At 40.8% G+C, this 20,271-nt stretch overlaps 1 protein-coding gene across 2 annotated transcripts in view; it reads left to right on the top strand.

Annotated features, from left to right (window-relative positions):
• Nucleotides 1-16,418, top strand: part of LOC121400059 — a 75,936-nt gene extending 59,518 nt beyond the window's left edge. For both annotated transcript variants that reach the window (XM_041582687.1, XM_041582688.1), the window contains exons 4-6: nt 4,912-4,963; nt 7,333-7,459; nt 9,876-16,418. In XM_041582687.1, coding sequence (XP_041438621.1) covers nt 4,912-4,963; nt 7,333-7,459; nt 9,876-14,461 — 4,765 coding nt within the window. In that variant the 3' untranslated portion in view covers nt 14,462-16,418. The remainder of the gene's footprint in view (nt 1-4,911; nt 4,964-7,332; nt 7,460-9,875) is intronic.
• The last annotated feature ends 3,853 nt before the right edge of the window (nt 16,419-20,271 follow it).

Below are 20,271 nucleotides of genomic sequence, written 5' to 3'. Positions count from 1 at the left end.
GATAACAGATAAGTACTACTATAGTTTATATAAACAAGCTGCTGTGTAGCCATGGGGGCAGCCATTCAAGCACAGGATACACAGTAGATAACAGATAAGTACTACTATAGTTTATATAAACAAGCTGCTGTGTAGCCATGGGGCAGCCATTCAAGCACAGGATACACAGTAGATAACAGATAAGTACTACTATAGTTTACATAAACAAGCTGCTGTGTAGCCATGGGGACAGCCATTCAAGCACAGAATATACAGCTGATAAATCACATTGTATACTACAGAGCTTATCTGCTGTGTATCCTGTGCTTGAATGGCTACCCCCATGGCTACACAGCAGCTTGATTATATAAAAACTATAGTAGTACTTATCTGTTATCTACTGTGTATCCTGTACTTGAATGGCTGCTCCCATGACTACACAGCACCTTGTTTATAAAAATTATTGTAGAGTTTCTGAAGCAAACACACCAGTTTTACCTTGGCAGGGCAATCATACATTATATTGTCATTCAATTAAAACACTTTCACTTTTTGGTGTTACTGTTCCTTTAATTATTCCATCATGCAATCTGCCAATGCCTCATGTTGGTTAGGTAGGAAGACGAGGAAGTGAAGCTGTTGTTATCGCTGTTCTGATTGTTTGGGCTGTTAGCCTGAAAGAATGGAACAATAGAAAGGTGACCATAAGGAAATGTGTCTGTTTGGACCTTGGCCTGATATCATGTGGGATCAGCCAGGGTATAAAGGGGTGCCCTCTTAATAGAACCCAGCAGAGGCAGAGCCAGTCTTTATTGGCAGACACATACCCTTTTATTGATGACAGATATAGCAAATCTCTGATGCTGATTGATGGAGCAATGTGCTACAGGGAGCTTCTCTTCTTTCTCTTGCTAGGACTGATCCAGTATGGATTTTAAAGGGATTGTTCACCTTTAAATTAACTTTTATTATAAAGTAGTGCAGCGAGTGATATTCAGAGGCAATTTACGATTAGTTTTCATTTTTTTATTATAATAAAATATTTTATTATTTTTATGCAGCAGCTCTCCAGTTTGCAGTTTCAGCAATCTGGTTGCTAGGGTCCAAATTATCCTAGCAACCATGCATTGGTTGGAATAAGAGACAGGCACATGAATGAGAGGTCCTGAATAGAAAGATGGGTTATTTAAAGTAGCCATAACACAAGATTTGTAGTCTTACAGGGCATTCGTTTTTTTAGATGGGGTCAGTGACCCCCATTTGAAAGCTGGAAAGAGTCAGAAGAAGAAGGCAAATGATTCAAAAACTATAAAACTGAAAAAATGAAGTCCAATTGAAAAGTTGTTAAGAATTATTCTATGACATACTAAAAGTTAACTCAAAGGTGAACCACCCCTTTAAGTACCCCACGGTGAACAGATTTTTTTTCTGATCTGCAAGAAACAAGTGTTCTGTTATTTGGACATGTACCTGAGACTGGGATCTGGTGCAGCATGTTTCAACTGGATCACTGGCACGGCTGAGAGGCTTTTCCCTTACACATTTACTCTCTGATGAAAGAGACTCCTGTGTGCTTAAAGGCAGGGAAAGAACAGTGAAGACTTTGTATTTTTCCCTCTGGCATTTGCCTCTACTTTCTGTAGAAGGTGGCTTAAAGGAGAACTTAACCCTAAAAATGAATGTGGCTAAAAATGCCATATTTTTAATACTGAACTTCTTGCACCAGCCTAAAGTTTCAGCTTGTCAATAGCAGCAATGATCCAGGACTTCAAACTTGTCACAGGGGGTCACCATCTTGGAAAGTGTCTGTGACACTCACATGCTCAGTGGGCTCTGAGCAGCTGTTGAGAAGCTAAGCTTAGGGCTCGTCACTAATTATCCAGCAGAAAATGAGGTTGGTCTGTAATATAAGCTGATGCTACAGGGCTGATTATTAAATTCTGATGCTAATTGCACTGGTTCCTGTGCTGCCATGTAGTAATTATCTGTAATAATTACTAATCAGCCTTATACTGTGACATTTCTATTCTATGTGTACTGTATATTGTGAGTGGGTCCCTAAGCTCAGTAAGTGACAGCAGCACAGAGCGTGTGCAGTGAATCAGCAGAAAAGAAGATGGGGAGCTACTGGGGCATCTTTGGAGACACAGATCTTTACTGCTAAAGGGTTGTGGTTGCCTTGGGCTGATACAGAAACACAAAACATAATGTAGAACATTTCTAGCTACTTTAGTTAAAGGGATACTGTCATGGTAAAACATGTTTTTTTCAAAATGCATCAGTTAATAGTATAGTTTTACAAACATTTTTCTTTTCTTCATTGCACGTTGACTTGGCCTGAGGAAATAGGTCATTTCTGAGAGAAACCAAAGGACAGAATTAATGGGATACTGTCATGGGAAAAAAAAAATCCAAAATGAAAATTTGAAATCTGACATGAGGCTAGACATATTGTCAGTTTCCCAGCTGCCCCCAGTCATGTGACTTGTGTGCTGATAAACTTCAGTCGCTCTTTACTGCTGTACTGCAAGTTGGAGTGATATCATTCCCCCCCGAGCAGCCTAACAACAGAAAAATGGGAAGGTAACAAGATAGCAGCTCCCTAACACAAGATAACAGCTCCCTGATAGTTATAACAAGTCCCACTGAGACTGATTCAGTTACATTAAGTAGGAGAAATAACAACCTGCCAGAAAGTAGTTCCATCCTAAAGTGCAGGCACAAATCACATGACTGGGGCAGCTGGGAAACTGACAATATGTCTAGCCCCATGTCCGATTTCAAAATTGAATTATAAAAAAAATCTGTTTGCTCTTTTGAGAAATGGATTTCATTGCAGAATGCTGGAGCAGCACTATTAACTGATGTGTTTTGATCACATTGCTGAAATTGCAAACTGGAGAGCTGCTGAATAAAAAGCTAAATAACTCAAAAACCACAAATAATAAAAAATAAAACGCAATTGCAAATTGTCTCAGAATATCACTCTCTACATCATACTAAAAGTTAATGCAAAAGTGAACAACCGCTTTAATGAAATGATGACAATTTAGAACTGCTGCATTGCTTTTGTTTGTTTGTGGTCTCTTTTGTGTATATGTATTATAGTGTTCTCAATAGTAAGCCTTGTTGGCTTCTTTACCATGTGACAGCTGGAATCATACCCAACCCTGAAATACAGTATTTTTCTTGAGTAAACATGGACATCCACAGACTGCCAGATCATCACTATAGTCAAACGGATGAATGAGAATATTCGGAGACTGCTCTGCTTCTGTACTTAATGTCAGTCCTGTGATAACAGGTCCCATACATGTACTAAGTTGTGCCATGTTTTGTATTTTCCATGACTAGTGATGGGCGAATTTATTCGCGGCGAATTTGCGCGATTCGCCGCCAGCGAATAAATTCGCGAAACGCCCACGAAAATTCGCCCGAAAAAAATCGGCAAAAATTCGTCAGCGTAGAAAAAAAAATGGCCACCGGTGTAAAAGACGGGCGCCGGCATCAAAAATGAGACGCCGGCACCGTTTCGCTAATTTTTCGCCGTTCCATTTGGCGGCCAAGCGAAACAGTGCAAATTCGCCCATCACTATCCATGACCACCTGCCCTGATACCTTTTGCCAACTTAGTTGAGGTTCTTCTCTTCAGTCCCTATTTGCATTCACAAAATGAAGGGCTCTACCAAAACCAGCCTAAATGCATGACTTCCAGTAAACAGCAGTGGAACACGTGTACAGGTCTGCTCACACATCCACTGTGATTTCCCAATAGGAAATAGCATAACACCAAGCTATTCAGTCTGGCTGGTTTGTATAGAACATGAATGGTTAATCAAATTGCCTATAGGTAACCGTCAGCATGACAGCTGCTGCAGAACTTCACCTCCTGGCATCTTAGCAACTCATCTGGCAGGGGAAATTGTAATTCTGCAGCAGCTGGAATGCTTTACTTTACTGGTTCTTTACTGGTTCTATAGTGGTAACATGTCCCCTTTAAATAAACCTTAAAAGGGATTCTGTCATGATTTTTGTGATGTAGTTTTTATTTCTAAATGACACTGTTTACACTGCAAATAATTCACTCTACAATATAAAATTTTCATTGCTGAACCAGCAAGCGTATTATTTAGTTGTAATATTGGTGTGTAGGTGCATCTCAGGTCATTTTGCCTGGTCATGTGATTTCAGAAAGAGCCAGCACTTTAGGATGGAACTGCTTTCTGGCAGGCTGTTGTTTCTCCTAAATAGTAGCAGGGTTTTGTGCTAATGCCACATAAAAGAAAATATAGACAGTACCACTCAAAAAATAATAAATCAATTAAAAAAATACAAGAATATTTGTTTGAAAGTACTTGCAGAGGAATTACTTACAGTTCACCCCAGTCCCGAGGTGCAAATTCAAAACGCTAAATCCAAAAAGGATGTGAGGACCTCCAGTAATAAAGAAACAATAATGTGTAAAAAATTAGAAAAAAATGTATTAGGACATAAAAACCTGTTGTTTCTCCTACTCATTGTAACTGAATGTGTCGCAGTGGGACCTGGATTTTACTATTGAGTGTTGTTCTTAGATCTACCAGGCAGCTGTTATCTTGTGTTTGGGAGCTGCTATCTGGTTACCTTCCCATTGTTCTGTTGTTAAGCTGCTGGGGGGGGTGATATCACTCCAACTTGCAGTACAGCAGTAAAGAGTGACTGAAGTTTATCAGCGCACAAGTCACATGACTGGGGGCAGCTGGGAAACTGACAATACGTCTACCCCCATGTCAGATTTCAAAATTAAATATTAAAAAAATCTGTTTGCTCTTTTGAGAAACTGATTTCAGTGCAGAAGTCTGCTGGAGCCCTAATATGAACTGATGCATTTTGAAAAAAAACATTTTTTCCCATGACATTATCCCATTAATTCTGTCCTTTGGTTTCTCTCAGAAATGACCTATTTCCTCAGGCCAAGTCAACGGGCAATGAAGAAAAGAAAAAGGTATGTAAAACTATATTTGGGTCAGTATATATGTTACAAAGTTACCAGACTTGCAGCAGAGTCTATGTTCCACACTTTTTCACCCTTCCCGATACTCCACAATGCCTTCACTTTGTTGTTTTGGAAACAAATGGTGGGAGCAGGTCAGACTGCGGAGAAATGTCACTGTTTGGGCAACGGTTTCAGATATGAGCAGGCAGTTGCATTATAGTGCAGAGGAGTCGCATGCAATCCAGCTAACAGCCACACATATAAATATACACAACAAGGAACAAGAACAAACTACAGGTATGGGAACGTTATCCAGAATGCTCGGGACCTGGGGCTTTCCAGATTATGTATTTTTCTGTCATTTGGATCTTCATACCTTAAGTCTACTAGAAAATCATATAAACATGAAATAAACCCAATAGGCTGTTTTTGCTTCCAATAAGGATTATTTAGATCTTAGTTGGGATCAATTACAAGCTACTGTTTTATTATTACAGAGAAAAAGGAAATCATTTTTAAAAACTTGGATGATTTGGATAAAATAGAGTTTATGGGAGGCGACCTTTCTGTAATTCATAACTTTCTGGATAGCTAGTTTCTGAATAACGGATCACATACCCGTATCTCTCCGCAACATAATAGACCTGGTTCTGACCTACCCAATAACTTATGTCCTCTCCAAACCCTTTCAAGTGTTTCTGGTAAAAAGATGGCTTTTACTGGCAGTTTTTTGGGTGGATGGGTGGGTCATAGGCAGGGTTGCCACCTTTTATAAAAAAATTTACCGGCCGGTGGGGGGGGCGGCCAGGCAGGAAATCACAAATTCACACACAGTGCCGAAAAGGGGGCGGAGCAACACGTGCGATGGACAGAAAACTGAAAAAGAAAGGTAAGTACTGAGTGAATTGGGGGCAGGCCAAGGGCTTTTTCTTAACGGTATTCAAAATTACCGGCAACTACATTGCTGGTAAATTTGTAATACCGGCCCCCGGCCTTGGCGGGTGTTTTACCGGCTAGGCTGGTAAAATACCGGCCGGGTGGCAACCCTAGTCATAGGCACCCCTGGTACATGAATAAAATGTAAATATATCATTATACAGGTATGGGACGTATTATCCAGAATTCTCTGGACCCGGGGTTTTCCCGATATAAGGGGTCTTTCCGTAATTTGGGTCTTCTACCTTCAGTGTACAGGTATAGGATCCCCGGATAGGATAGGATATCCAGAAAGCTCCGAATTACAGAATGGCTGTCTCCCATAGACTCCATTTTATCCAAATAATCCAAATTTTTCTCTGTAATAATAAAACAGTAGCTTGTACTTGATCCCAATTAAGATATTAATCCTTATTGGAAGCAAAACCAACCTATTGGGTTCATTTAAATGAATTTCTAGTAGACTTAAGGCATGAAGACCAAAGTTACGGAAAGATCCGTTATCTGAAAAACCCCAGGTCCCGAGCATTCTGGATAACAGGTCTCATGCCTGTACTAAAAAGTCATTTAAACAGTAACACAATAGGGTTGTTCTGTCTGCAATAAGATATAATTATATCTTAGATGGAATCAAGTACAAGCTACTGTTTTATTGTTACAGTGAAAAAGTAACAATTATTTGATTGAAATGGAGTCTATGGGAGATGGCCTTCCCATAATTGAGTGCTTTATGGATAACGGATCCCTGTACCTGTACACTTAAGTTTCCTATTGCAGTGTAAAAGGCAATGTATGTAGCCACTGGGGCAAGATTAGCATCATTGCTTAGAAACCAATGTAGCTAGTAAAATTGGGTTAGGTATGTACATTGTTTCTCAACTGTAATAATTACTCTGGTTTATATGTAGGTTAACAAGTTCCTTCCAAGTCCCGTACAGTTCATTGGACTCCCCCCCCCCCCCCCAAAGTCAACCGTAGTGTATCATTTTGGTGTAAACTCTGGTGTATACACTTTTACAGTGCACCCTTACTCCAAAGTGAACAAATGCCGCAGCTTTAGGAACTAGTATTTCATTTTTAGTTTTATTTTGCACTGCCTCTATATTTAGCCAGTTTTTATTTTTATACTGAACGATTCCTTTAAGTATAGTCTAAGACTCCGGTCATGGTCCGTTTCTCAACCGGTGTACTTAAGCCAGTGCAGAAACGCCCATTATCCTTCCCATGTCTCCTGTCATTGACCTTGAATGGAAGCCGTCTGTCAGGCACCCGTTGGAGAAACGCTAAATGTTAATTATTGAAGGTGTCACTTGAACATTCTGTATATGAGACAAAACCAGGTGCTAAACCTAAAAAACTTGCTGGGGGGGGGGGGGGAGTGTTCCTATAAATCTGCTCTTTTGCTTATTCAGTATCAAACTGCCTCTTGTATTGGATTCCAGGCTGAATTCTTCCATTCTACCAAGAGTGTGAGACAGACCATTAAATTCTTTGAATCCTTTGGAAAGAAAACCAGGGAACACAGAGTGCCGCCAACCAATGCTGAAATTGAGAAAGAGGCATTTGAAGGTATGTCATTTAGAGCAGATTGGGGAAAATATTGTAATATTAGGCTTTGCCATGGGAATAGGATCTGCTGGCCTCCCTATTTCATTACAAATGTCTATATAACTAGGCATGTTGGTGTTAAAAGGGGTAAGTGGGGTGACTGCCCCTGCAGAGCATCAGTTGCTGGTAGGTAAGTTGGATAGTACTGGGTATGGGGCTAATTAACAAATATAGGTGGCAAATTTCAGACGTGCAGTTGCCAGTAGCAACAAAACAAGCAATTAGTATATAGAACAATCTCCTGCAAAATAGAACATGAAAGCAAAGACCCAATTGTCGGCTACTGTGCAGGCTGGATATATAAAAGCAGAGCTTTCAGCTGATTGGTGAATTAGTCAGAAGGTTAAGCAACTGCTGTATAATTGCTGAACTATAAATAATTTGCCGTCGTAGCAAAATAAAATCATTAGTGTCAATAAGATGCAGAAAATAAGTAGATATAATTGACAGGGTTATACCCAGTTTGCTTGTAAATTGATTCCATGTGTGTGTGTTCATTAGGTATGTAATATCCAAGCCTCATTCACTTTAGTTTAATAACTGGTAAATATAGAGCAACAACAGCACTGTCAGAGTGAGTCACACATTCCTATGTATATAGATAACTTTAGGAGGGAACGTCCATGGAGGATTCAAGTCAAGAAGGCAGAAACAAATGAGGAAAATGCAATAAGTATAGAGCAATGTTTTTTTTTTAATATGATATTGTAGTTCTTGAATAGGACAATCCGTATAATAGGGGAACTGTCAGTCACATTGGCTGGCTCTGGGGGAATTTCCATCAGTAGGTGCCCTAACTTGATGTAGTCACCTCTCGGTGTATGTTTTGCCTTAGTCAGCAATTGATATTAACCTCACAACATCCAGGCAAATTTTATACACGGCACTCTACTTGTCCCAGTGTGAGAGAAAAATCAAGAAGGCCTCCGTTGTGAAAGGGATAATTATAGACTAAAAATGCACACACCTGGCTTTCCACAATGCTGTTTAGTCACACCTTTCCTTTCCCAATGGTATCAAATCATTTCTTGGTTCCCCGGTGCTTAGGAATCACTTCTGACTTCCCCAGTCCAGTGGAGTTTTCTCCAATTCAGTTCCATCACCCCTGGCAGGGACAATTCTCTATGAGAAGCTGCCTGAGGCTGCTCCTGTGATGCCACCTCCCTCCTCCCCCAGCGCTTACCTTTCCTGCACAGCAGGGGCCTGGGAGGGGGCCGCATTGCCAGTGCAGAGAGCGCAATTGCGATGTTTTGCACTAGAAGAGCCAAATTTATAGTTTAAAAACTTAAGCTCTTAAAGTTACCAGAAGCAGCATTTTGGCGCCCCTGGGAACTTCTATGGCACTGCCGCCTGAGGTGAGTATTTCAACTCGCCTCATCGGCTCAGCACCCTTCCCAAAAGCTGTAGGGTCACCTCCCTTCCCCAAAGCTGTAGGGTCACCCCCCCCTTCCCCAAAGCTGTTGGGTCACCTCCCTTCACCTCCCCTAAGCTGTAGGGTCACCTCCCCTTCCCCAAAGTTGTAGGGCCACCCCATAAACTGTAGGGTCACCCCCCTTTGCTTCCCCAAAGCTGTAGGGTCACCCCCCAGCATCCCCACAGCTGTAGGATCACCCCCCTGCTCCCCAAAGCTGTAGGGTCACTCCCTGCTCCCCAAAGCTGTAGGATCACCCCCAGCATCCCCACAGCTGTAGGGTCACCCCCCCCTGCTCCCCCAAAGCTGTAGGATTACCCCAGCATCCCCAAAACTGTAGGGTCATCCCCCTCCAGCATCCCCAAAGCTGTAGGGTCACCCCCCTGCTGCCCCAAAGCTGTAGGATTACCCCAGCATCCCCAAAACTGTAGGGTCACCCCCCTGTTCCCCCAAAGCTGTAGGGTCACCCCAGCATCCCCAAAGCTGTAGGGTCACCCCCCTGCTTCCCCAAAGCTGTAGGGTCACCCCCTGCTTCCCCAAAGCTGTAAGTCACACCCAGGCTTCCCTAGTGCTGTCACACTTGTGTTGTCTAGTCCCCAATACTGTATTCACACGTCACTTACCCAGTATAGTATAGTCACACCTGGCTTCTCCTCTGTTGTTAAGTGTTTCTAAATAGAAGATAGCAGCCTGGAACACATGGGAACAAAAACATTTTACTTAATTACTAACACAATACTCCTTTGTCAGAGTACACTTTTGATGAAGTATTATTGAGATGCTGTAAACAACAAATGTTAAATAAAATGTTCTTTCTGAAGCTCTAATGTGCCTCAGCCTGCCAACTGCTGTTTGGAATTTGCTGGGATTGGCAGTGCTTTTCCCTGTTATTGCCTGAACCCTTTTCTTCTTGATATTGTGGATGGGAGCATGTGCATCATGTTTTAAATATGTGTATCTTTTCAGTTTTAGGAGAGTTGGATAAGAAGCTAGCACAAGAGAAAGACCAACAAACTAAGAACAACACAAGTGCAACAAGCCACAGGCCAGACAATCCTCATAAGAATGCTGGTTCTCTTCACAACATTCCACAGCCCAGGACTGAATATAGTACTTTGTATTTCCAAGAAAAGCCTCGAACTGTATCAGTTGGTGAAGGACTTAGAACATGTGCCACTTACCAGCCTAAGAGGTTTGATGATATTTCTCTCAACAGAAACCATGCACCTCCAACGCATTGGCTTTCACAAAACAATAAATTAGAGAAGAGTCCTTCCCTATTTTCAGCTTGTTCAAGTAAAACTCCCAGTTCTGCTCCCAGTGCTGGTACATTTTCTGCAAAAAGCCTGCCACCTCCATTGATTGAGAAGAAGACACCTGAGATACAAAAGAATAGGCTTTATAAATCTAGGAGGCCACTGATCTCCTCTGTCAACTGGGATATGGTTCAAACACTTGATCACAGTGAGAAGCAGCACAGTGTCTTTAGGACACAGTCTGACATGGACCTTAGTAAACTTTCTCAGGCCTCTAACCCAAACCGAATTAATAAACTTTATGGAAACAGAAACTATCACTTAGAACCTGAATTTAATAATGCCAATGCAGCAAACATAAAACCACAAGTTTTCCACAATAACAATATTTCATCGGGGGTGCAAAACACAGATAATAGACTTTTCAGGGCTCAGTCTGACTTGGATCTTACCAGCCACGGTAACTCTTCTACACAAAACCGCATGTATGAACTTTACAAATTCAGAAATGATCTTAGAGGGCCCAGGTTCAATCACAATGACTTTAATGAGGTAAATTCTGTAAAAACTCACATTCTTAAAAATAATTCCCAAATGAGCCCCACCGGTGTGCGCAAAACAAACTCCAGTGTCCCAATTTCAGTAAAAAATATCCAGGAAGACGGCAAAAGTGTTTGGGAGGAGGAAAACAAAGCAAATGCTTGTAAATCAAATGGAATTGAGCCTAAATATTTTCCTGTTCCTTCTAGCAAGAAACATCACAGGGTTGTGAAACCCGTGGAAACTGAATGTGAGGATAAAGGTGCAGAGCATTCAACAACAACAAACAATGTGCAGAGCAGTTTGGCTCATAACATAGAGGCTGCACTGAACACCAATGGCTGCAAGAAACACAATATCTCATGTGGCATGCAAACTACCACAGCAAACATAATAAAAGAAGATACTACAGTGGATAGTGAGAAGAATAAAGCAAGACAAGAGTTACCACTGAATGTAAGAGACTCACGTGTCTCCCATCTTGCCCAAAACATACAAGAACAACTAAGTGATAAGTGTGACATCATGAGAGTGGATATACAGCATGATTTCATACAACTCAAACACCTTCCTTTGCCTGAGGTGTCCGGTGTTGTTCCCCAGTCACGCAAGCAAGACAATACCCTTCATTCTAATGCAATGGTTACAAAGAAAGAGGCAAACCCTTTCATAAATCAGAACATAGATACACATTCCACAGAGCCTGTTGGCAAAAACAATGCAATAGAGGTTCTTCGTAATTGTGCTGCCCAAGTTTACAGACAGGAAGACCAAATGAATGGGGAAAATGTCAATGGATGCCTTTCTAATGCCCTAAGAGCACAGAGCCGGAGCTCGTCTTCTCTTCCCGATTTGAGTGATTGGAGATCACTTAATGTACAAACCCATCTGAAGTCCAGTGACTTTAACCTTGGCGATACCCATTTCAGTGTTGATCCGGACACAGTTTCAATAAACAAATATCAAAAACTCAAAGAACATTTATCGAACACCAACATTTCTAGAAAGAACATTCAAGCTGAATCACATACATGTAGCAAACAAGAAAAATGGCCGCCTGCAACGTCACAAAGGTTAGCACAACCTGTTGTACGTTCTTGCAATGGCACGACCAAAAGCACAACAGAACAAATCGTTGGAATGAGAACTGTGCCGCACACAAGAGATCAATTACAAGAAGAAATGCATAGACCCATTCATCAAATCCGTTTCAGTAATACACTAGAGAAAGGTCAGGCTCATTTAGAATCTTCTGTCGAGGGAATAATTATAGATATCAGACAGAAGAAAGCCGATAATAATAATAACAGCCAATCGAGACTGATGGAATCCTCACATGAATTTATTAAGCAGGATAGAAGAGCAAATCACATTACAGGCAGCAGGCAGTTTCACATGCAGCCTGGGAAAGGTGTTTCGGAGCAAACACAACCACAGCTTCACAGTGCTCTAGTTTCAAACGATTACCAGATATTTAATAGCCAGGATAACAATGACATGAAGAAAGAAAGCCTTCACATCAATGGCATTGAGCAGAGCCAAAGAGTAACTCCTTCAGCAACTGGTGTGAGTTTTCAGACTATAACAAATGGACAAAGATTTGATACGGAAAATCCTGCAAAACAGGAAATGAACACAAAAAGTAACGTCAACCAGAACCTAATAAACGATGTCCGTAATAAAAATGCAATGACTGAGGATGTACGCCTAGCGAAGCTATCCGAATCCTCAGCCGTGTCTCCTTTTTCCAGCCAGAGTGACGATTTAGCAGATGATGTTTGTAACATGTCAATAAGTCCACCTTTTGTCCAGAACATTAACTTGGTAAAACATTGTTTGATTCCATCTCCAGAAACGGTGGAATTTAACTCTACTTTCAGAGAAAATATATCTCCGTCCGTTCCCTCTGAGAGTTCTGTGACCACTTGTGGCACAAACTATACACCTTTAAATGCTTGTACTGCGTTCTCCTTTTCGACAGTAGTAGAGAACACTAGGATTTACAGGAACAGGGATTATGTTCTGTCAGATATTGAAAAAACAGAGTACCGGGAACTGGTTTCAGTTTACAACAGCCTTCCCCATCGAGGTAAGCTAGGTTTCTTTCCTAAAGCTATAACAAACAAGGTTCAGGCATTGCAATTCGATAAAGCTTCCTCTGATCAGTTGGAAAATATTACAACTGGTTATGATGAATTTGATGGGAAAAGTTATTGTAAACAACATAACACACAGGAACCGTTGCCCCTCTACAACAAAGAACACATACCACACAAACAAGGACTCTTGTCATTTTCAGATGAAGAATCTCTGAGTTATGATGTTGGGGACAAACGAACTGATTTGTCCTTGTCTCAGGGACATTTACACCAAACAAGAGAGGAAAATTCTATCGACAGTACTCGTTTTCAACAATATAACACCAATGATTACTTCCATTCCGAGTCTCCAAGTAAGGAAAAGTGGGACTTCTATTATACATTGCCAAGCCGGAGAAGTCATCAAAGGGATTCTAGGAAGCTTCTTCAGGAACACCACCTGCATCGTGAAAGTGATATTTATTCATCTACAGAAAAGGCTGAAGCTCCAAAAAAAGCATCTCCGAATCATTCTTTTGAACCCAACTTCTGGAAGGATAACCTTGGTTATTCAGATATGTTTCTTGGCAGTTATGAGAAAGATAATATCAATAATCTTATAAACAGTGATAATCTGATTTGTAACCAGAACGTTTCTCATTATGAAGGCTTGCCTCAAGAGGAAAAGCTTTCTCCTCTCTACCACTCCAAAAATATGAAAGGTTTAAATTCACATAAACTCCAGTACACGAAGATATCCAGCTCCCCGAGCATTGAACCCCTCATGCAAAACCAGGCGAATTTCAGCAAAGTGAGCGAAACGTTACATCGAAACAAACCTCCATACTGTCCTGAATATCTCCAAAATGAAATGAAGGCTCTTACCGATACTAGGAGGTTTATTTATTCCTCTGACGACACCGAGCAACGGGAAAATGAATTTAGTAGTCTGCCGTACATGGAACATTTTGGAAGTAGCACTAGGATGAGCGATGGGACAAACTCGCCGTATGTGTTATGTTCCATGAATGACAAGTATCAGAGTCCATTGGACCCACAACTGCACAGATGGGGTGAACAAACAACCAACCAGCACTCAAACTTGCACCGATCAAAAAGTTTAAAAGGGTTGAATGTAGAAGAGGAACATGAACTGATGAATAGGAAAAGAAAGACTGAAGGTAAGTATTCATCAAAGAGCACTGGTGGAATGCTCAATAACGTACGGCCCTCTGTATTCAAAGACGTCAATGAAAGCAAGTACGACAGACAATTTTCACATGATATACTAAGGGACGAAAACGACAACTGTCCAACTACTAGGACAGGCTATACCCACAAACCTGTATATACCTCGAAGTGTCTTGACTACGGTATATTCGGGGAGGAGCAGCAAAAGGCTTTTTTGAACAATGTGAAGAGGGCGCTCACAGAGGGCAGGCTCTGGAGACCTTGTTTTCTGAAAAATCCCGGCTTTCTGAGAAGTGAAGCGCACCAGTACCGCAGCTCTCAAGGATCGCGATATCATTCTGACGGAGATGCACCCCATCTACTGTGTCCCCAAGGTTTCCTCAACATATATGAAGATGAGGTTATTAATCGATCCGACCCTGAAACAGATACGACTACAGACGATGAGTATTACCTGGATGACTTTGATAGAGAGACAGAACTCTAGGAGACCTAAGTGGATGCCCAAAGTCATTGTCCAAATGCTTCTAACATTATCTCCAGAGATTGCATCCAAAGGATGCCTTAACGTGTGTTTGTCTATATGTATATATGCTTGTTTATTCTATATGTGCAATACTGAAACTGAATATGACTTCCAGGTTTTTTTTGGAAAGTGGATATTATTGAGGTACAGCCGCTAATCTAGGGACCAAATGCAGTTTATACAGAGGAAAGGTATAACCTCCCTTATAATATAGCCACAGATGGTGGAGTTAAAAGTCCATGTAGCATGGATGCATACTATAGCCAAAGCACTTCTTAAAGGGTTCTTATTTCACGTGACCATATGGTATTAGATGTGAAGTTTCCATTAATCTATATTATTTGCCCATATATAGCCATTTTATCATTTCTCTTTGAGTCATGACATCTGTTGATGACTTCTTTCTCAACATTACCTAGCAGGCTAGGGGATGCTGGGATTTGTCCAAACACAGATGGAGAGCCATCTTGTAATACATCAGTGTCTTTCTCTCTCAATAGATCACTATGCATTCATGGTCCAACACTCTTGGAGCACTCATAAAACTCATTGAGGTATCAGTTTTGCACAGACACTTTACCAGGAATAGTGGAAACACATTTATAACCCATAAACAACCAAGGAAGAATGTTGTGAATGGAGTGAGGTAGCCCTTTGGACACCATGTTGGCCTGAAGATGGTTGGACATGGCTTGCTTCGTATTGTATTATGATTATTCATTTGTCTTTCATCAGTCTAGTCTGTAGGTGTTGTTATGGAAGTCAAGCTATTTTTACAGAAACATGACCTATATCATTGAAAGTATATGACATGGCAGCTTATCACTGTCCAAATTGATGGAGCAACCTCTCCCAAATTTTGTTGGGGGAAAAAAAAGGGAATAGCTGAAACAATTAGTATTTCTGCACATGGAGAATGGAGTACACAAGGCATTTGGTTATGTGAGTTCTGTTTCAACAAGTTGTTTTTGACAATTTCCCTACGGGTTTTGGCATGCAGATGCATTTGGTCTCTGATTATGGCATTAAATGTAAATCGACAAAACAAATTAATATAAACATTACTCAGAGTCCTTTTTACGAGTTACATTCATTATTTTTTTTCTACTTTTCAAGAAATTAGTCCTTTAGTTTTTTCTGCTAATCTCTTGGAAACTAGTGGGGGAAATTGCAATGTAAAAGATTTAAATCGCAAAAGTGAAATTTTACATTAATTTGTGTTGTGGGATTACATTGGATTCCATAATAACAGACCAAACGCCTGTATGTGCAAAATGCAGTAGGAACATTGCCACAAGCTACTTGTTAAAACACAACTCACGTAACTAAATCGCTTGTGTATTTCATGGTATATAACACACACACACATAAAGATGCAGCAGTTTTTTAGTGGGAGCTGATATAAAGTTTGTACAGAATGAAAAGATACTAGCTATTTCTATTCTGAAATATACAAAAGTCTATGACATCGGCTCATCCATAATCAACAAAATGGGCAAATATCTGAATTAAAAAAAAAAGGAATTGAATATTGGTGATTTTTCCTAACATTCCTTATTCCCAAAACTACAGTGGGTAGGGATTACCACTGTAACACCTGCTAGAAATGGTCACTTCCCGGAGAATCCTTATTGTTATTGGGACAACCCCCTAACTCGCCATCTGGCATTTTATATATATATATATATATATATATATATATATATATATATATATATATATATATATATATATATATATATATATGTATATGTATATATGTATGTATGTATATAACTATGTATATTGGTCTGTGTCCAATCACAAGCAGTTTTATTTATGTTGGATTTGTAGAATCTGAACTGTGCAATATGTTGAGAAAAAAAAGATATATATTTTTGTTGTTATTTTTGTTTAATAAATTAAATGAAGCACTTAATGTTTTATATGGTTATTATGTGTCTAATAAATTGCCCTTTGTAGAGGGCCCTCCAGCTTTGGTTGTATATATCTCAACAAATAGCAGAAAGAACTCAAATTGGGCAGCCCTATTACAATCGTTTCCTACTACCCAATGCATGCACAGTATAAAGGGACATTTGTAGGATATTATTGATCTTATTTGTGTGTCCTACAGACAGACCCCAATATGAGCAGGGTTGAAAGCCATTAGGCCCCAGTGTGTGCAGGGTTCAGGGGAGACGCCATTATTTGAACACCCCATAAAGCAGCTGTAGTGGTCCAAAGATTTCTTTCATACCCGAGCAACTTCTCGTTGATACCCCAGGAGGCAGGAATCTCCACCTGTAATCCTCCAGTCAAGTTATGAGACAAGACTGGAGAGCAATCTCCTTTATGTGCAGCATTTAGGGATACATCAAATGCCAGAATTGGTGCAGGATTCAGCCAAATCTGAGCCTTTTCCAGTAGGATTATGATTTACCCAAACCAAATGCAACCCCTTAAAATCACGTGATTCGCACGATCAAGGAAATCGTATAACATTTTCCTCCTTCCATATACAAATAAGGGTTGAATTCAGTTTGAGATTTTGCCAAGTTCTTCATGAGAGATTCAGCTGAATCCCAAAAAAGGTGGATATTGGGTGCAGCCCCAGCACCATTTACTCATCCCTACGGTTTGTATGTAGTCGGGTAAGTAAGACAAATGTATGAAAGTGTGGTGCTTATTGTGACAGTAATGGGATAACATTAGTGTCAGGGTATTGCGCAGAAATAAATAAATGGGTGGCTGATGTTTTTTTCAGCTTTTAGTATGTAAGTAGGTATGTATGTGGGTAGGTACTCCCCAAGGCCTGAAATAAAACCCTGGGAGAACGGGGGAAGCACAGGTCATTGAAGCAGATTAGGCCAATTTACTCACATAGGTGCTAAACTGCAGCAACAGGGCAGTGACCCATAGTAACCAATTACAGCAATCATTTGTGAATACCCAGATGGAAGTGCAAGAGCACTATGGGGTGCAAAATTGCGCAGCTTGGCTTTGTCAACATTCTTATAGGCAGACTCACACCTTCTTGATGTTTGGCTACAGACGTTTTTCTGCCAGCACTGTCCTTTTTCAAGTTGATTGATTCTCCTGCAATCACTCTTTTCTTTGTGTACAAACACACCCTGGTGTCAGACTCCTCTGGGACATGTGACATTCACCACTTGTAATGGAAAAAGAATGCACTCACATATATATCAGCCATCCATTAGAAACTATAGCCTTCCTACACAAAACCTTTGCATCAGACCCATAGGGAGGGACCAGCCGCACAATGTCACCTTCCTATTGGGCAATCTGCTCACAGACGCAAGGAATTTCTAAATTACACTGCAAATAATTCACTCTACAATATAAAATGTAATTCCTGAACCAGCAAGTGTATTTTTTAGTTGTAATATTGGTGTGTAGGTGCATCTCAGGTCATTTTGCCTGGTCATGTGCTTTCAGAAAGAGCCAGCACTTTAGGATGGAACTGCTTTCTGGCAGGCTGTTGTTTTTCCTTCTCAATGTAACTGAATGTGTCTCAGTGGGACATGGGTTTTTACCATTGAGTGTTGTTCTTATATCTACCAGGCAGCTGTTATCTTGTGTTATGGAGCTGTTATCTGTTTACCTTCCCATTGTTCTGTTGTTAGGCTGCTGGGGGGAAGGGAGGGGGTGATATCACTCCAACTTGCAGTACAGCAGTAAAAAAGTTTATCAGAGCACAAGTCACATGACTGAGGGCAGCTGGGAAATTGACAATATGTCTAGCCCCATGTCAGATTTCAAAATGAAATATAAAAAAATCTGTTTGCATTCTGCTGGAGCAGCACTATTAACTGATGCATTTTGGAGAAAAAAAAATATATTTTTTCCCGTGACAGTATCCCTTTAACAAGGAATGGGCCAGAATAAAAAGCAAAAGTTTGGAATTACAGCACTACAACAAGCTTATTACTAAATATGTAGGTTTTCTATCCTGAGTAAGCACTATCTACAATCTCTGTAGTACTTTGTGCCCCCTGGTGCTCCGTTCTTGTGCTTCCAAAATGTCATGCCAGTAGGAACTCTCATGCTCCAGTATGAAGCATAGCAAGTACTGCTTAAAGAGACAGGCACAAATGTTTGCCCACCATTGCAGGAGTCCAACAGCGTGTATAACTCCCAAGGAGGCAATGTGGGGAAAACTGGAATAGTGCCCCACCCCCATAATACATATAGCCCTATAGTGTGTTCCTACACGGTGCACTTAACAGGGAGCAGCTGACTAAGAAAGTTGGTACTTGTGGCCTTGTCAGGCTTTAGTTCTCCATAATCTCCACACACATTACCTGCTGCCTGTTACTTGCTCTTCATGTATAAATCCACAGGATATCTTTGATGATCTGAGGAAATATCCTGCTTCTTTATGGCCCTAGACTGGCCTTGTATTTGTATTTAACCATTATTAGGAATGTAACTGATCTAACGGGGTGGGGAAGAGAAGGATTGTGGTATTTAACTACATTATTAGCGTAATAATACATTATAGAGTGATTTACCATATCTTCAGACACAACTGCACACACCCCTTAAAGGAGAACTAAACCATAAAAATGAATGTGGCTAAAAATGCCATATTTTATATACTGAATTTATTGCACCAGCCTAAAGTTTCAGCTTGTCAATAGCAGCAATGATCCAGGACTTCAAACTTGTCACAGGGGGTCACCATCTTGGAAAGTGTCTGTGACACTCACATGCTCAGTGGGCTCTGATTGGCTGTTGAGAAGCTAAGCTTAGGGCTCGTCACTAATTATCCAGCAGAAAATGAGCTTCCCCTGTAATATAAGCTGATGCTACAGGTTTGCTGATTATTAAATTCTGATGCTAATTGCACTGGTTTCTGTGCTGCCATGTAGTAATTATCTTTATTAATTACTAATCAGCCTTATATTGTGACATTTCTATTCTATGTGTACTGTATATTGTGAGTGGGTCCCTAAGCTCAGTAAGTGACAGCAGCACAGAGCATGTGCAGTGAATCAGCAGAAAAGAAGATGGGGAGCTACTGGGGCATCTTTGGAGACACAGATCTTTACTGCTAAAGGGCTGTGGTTGCCTTGGGCTGGTACAGAAGCACAAAACATCACGTACAACATTTCTAGCTACTTCTTTAGTTAAGTTTTAGTTCTCCTTTAAGGTAGATGTTGGTGTCACATTTGCCCTAAGAAAAAATGATTTCCATTCAGATAAATGGGAAAAGGCTGCAGGTGTAGGACCATTGTGGTTCTACCTGACTTTGGAAGCAGGGCCGGATTTACATAGTTGGTGCCCACTGCCGTTCGTCGCCCCTGTCCCCTCTCTTATTCGTGCAGATTTTCATCATCTGGACTGGAGCAATGGGGATTGGCGCACAGGAAATTTAAAAAATTATTGTATCTCCTGAGCATCCCCAGTGTTTTTGAAGCAATGTGGGTGTGGTTGGACAGCATGCCGCCCCCTAAAATCCTTCCGCCCTAGGCCCGGGCCTTGGTGGCCTTTCCACAAATCCGGGCCTGTTGGGAAGTCAAAATGCCGTGTGTGCCAGAGGCATAAAGGTGAATTAAAGTCTGACATTATAGAATTGGGCTAGAAATGTGCTGCAATATGGGTCGGGGGGGGGGCAATGAACTGGAGAAACAAGCACTAATGGTGTGCCAGACCCCACGGGGCACTCAGGGTTGTATGGGGTTATATAGAGAGTGATGTTTTGAGACAATTTGCAATTTTTTTATTACTTGCAGTTTTTGAGTTACTTGCCTTTTTATTCAGCAGCT

This window comes from Xenopus laevis, chromosome 2L (genome assembly GCF_017654675.1).
Source record: "Xenopus laevis strain J_2021 chromosome 2L, Xenopus_laevis_v10.1, whole genome shotgun sequence".
Classification (NCBI taxonomy): domain Eukaryota; kingdom Metazoa; phylum Chordata; class Amphibia; order Anura; family Pipidae; genus Xenopus; species Xenopus laevis.
The sequence above is the reverse complement of the archived record's forward strand: the minus strand, read 5'-3'. Positions and strand labels throughout refer to the sequence as shown.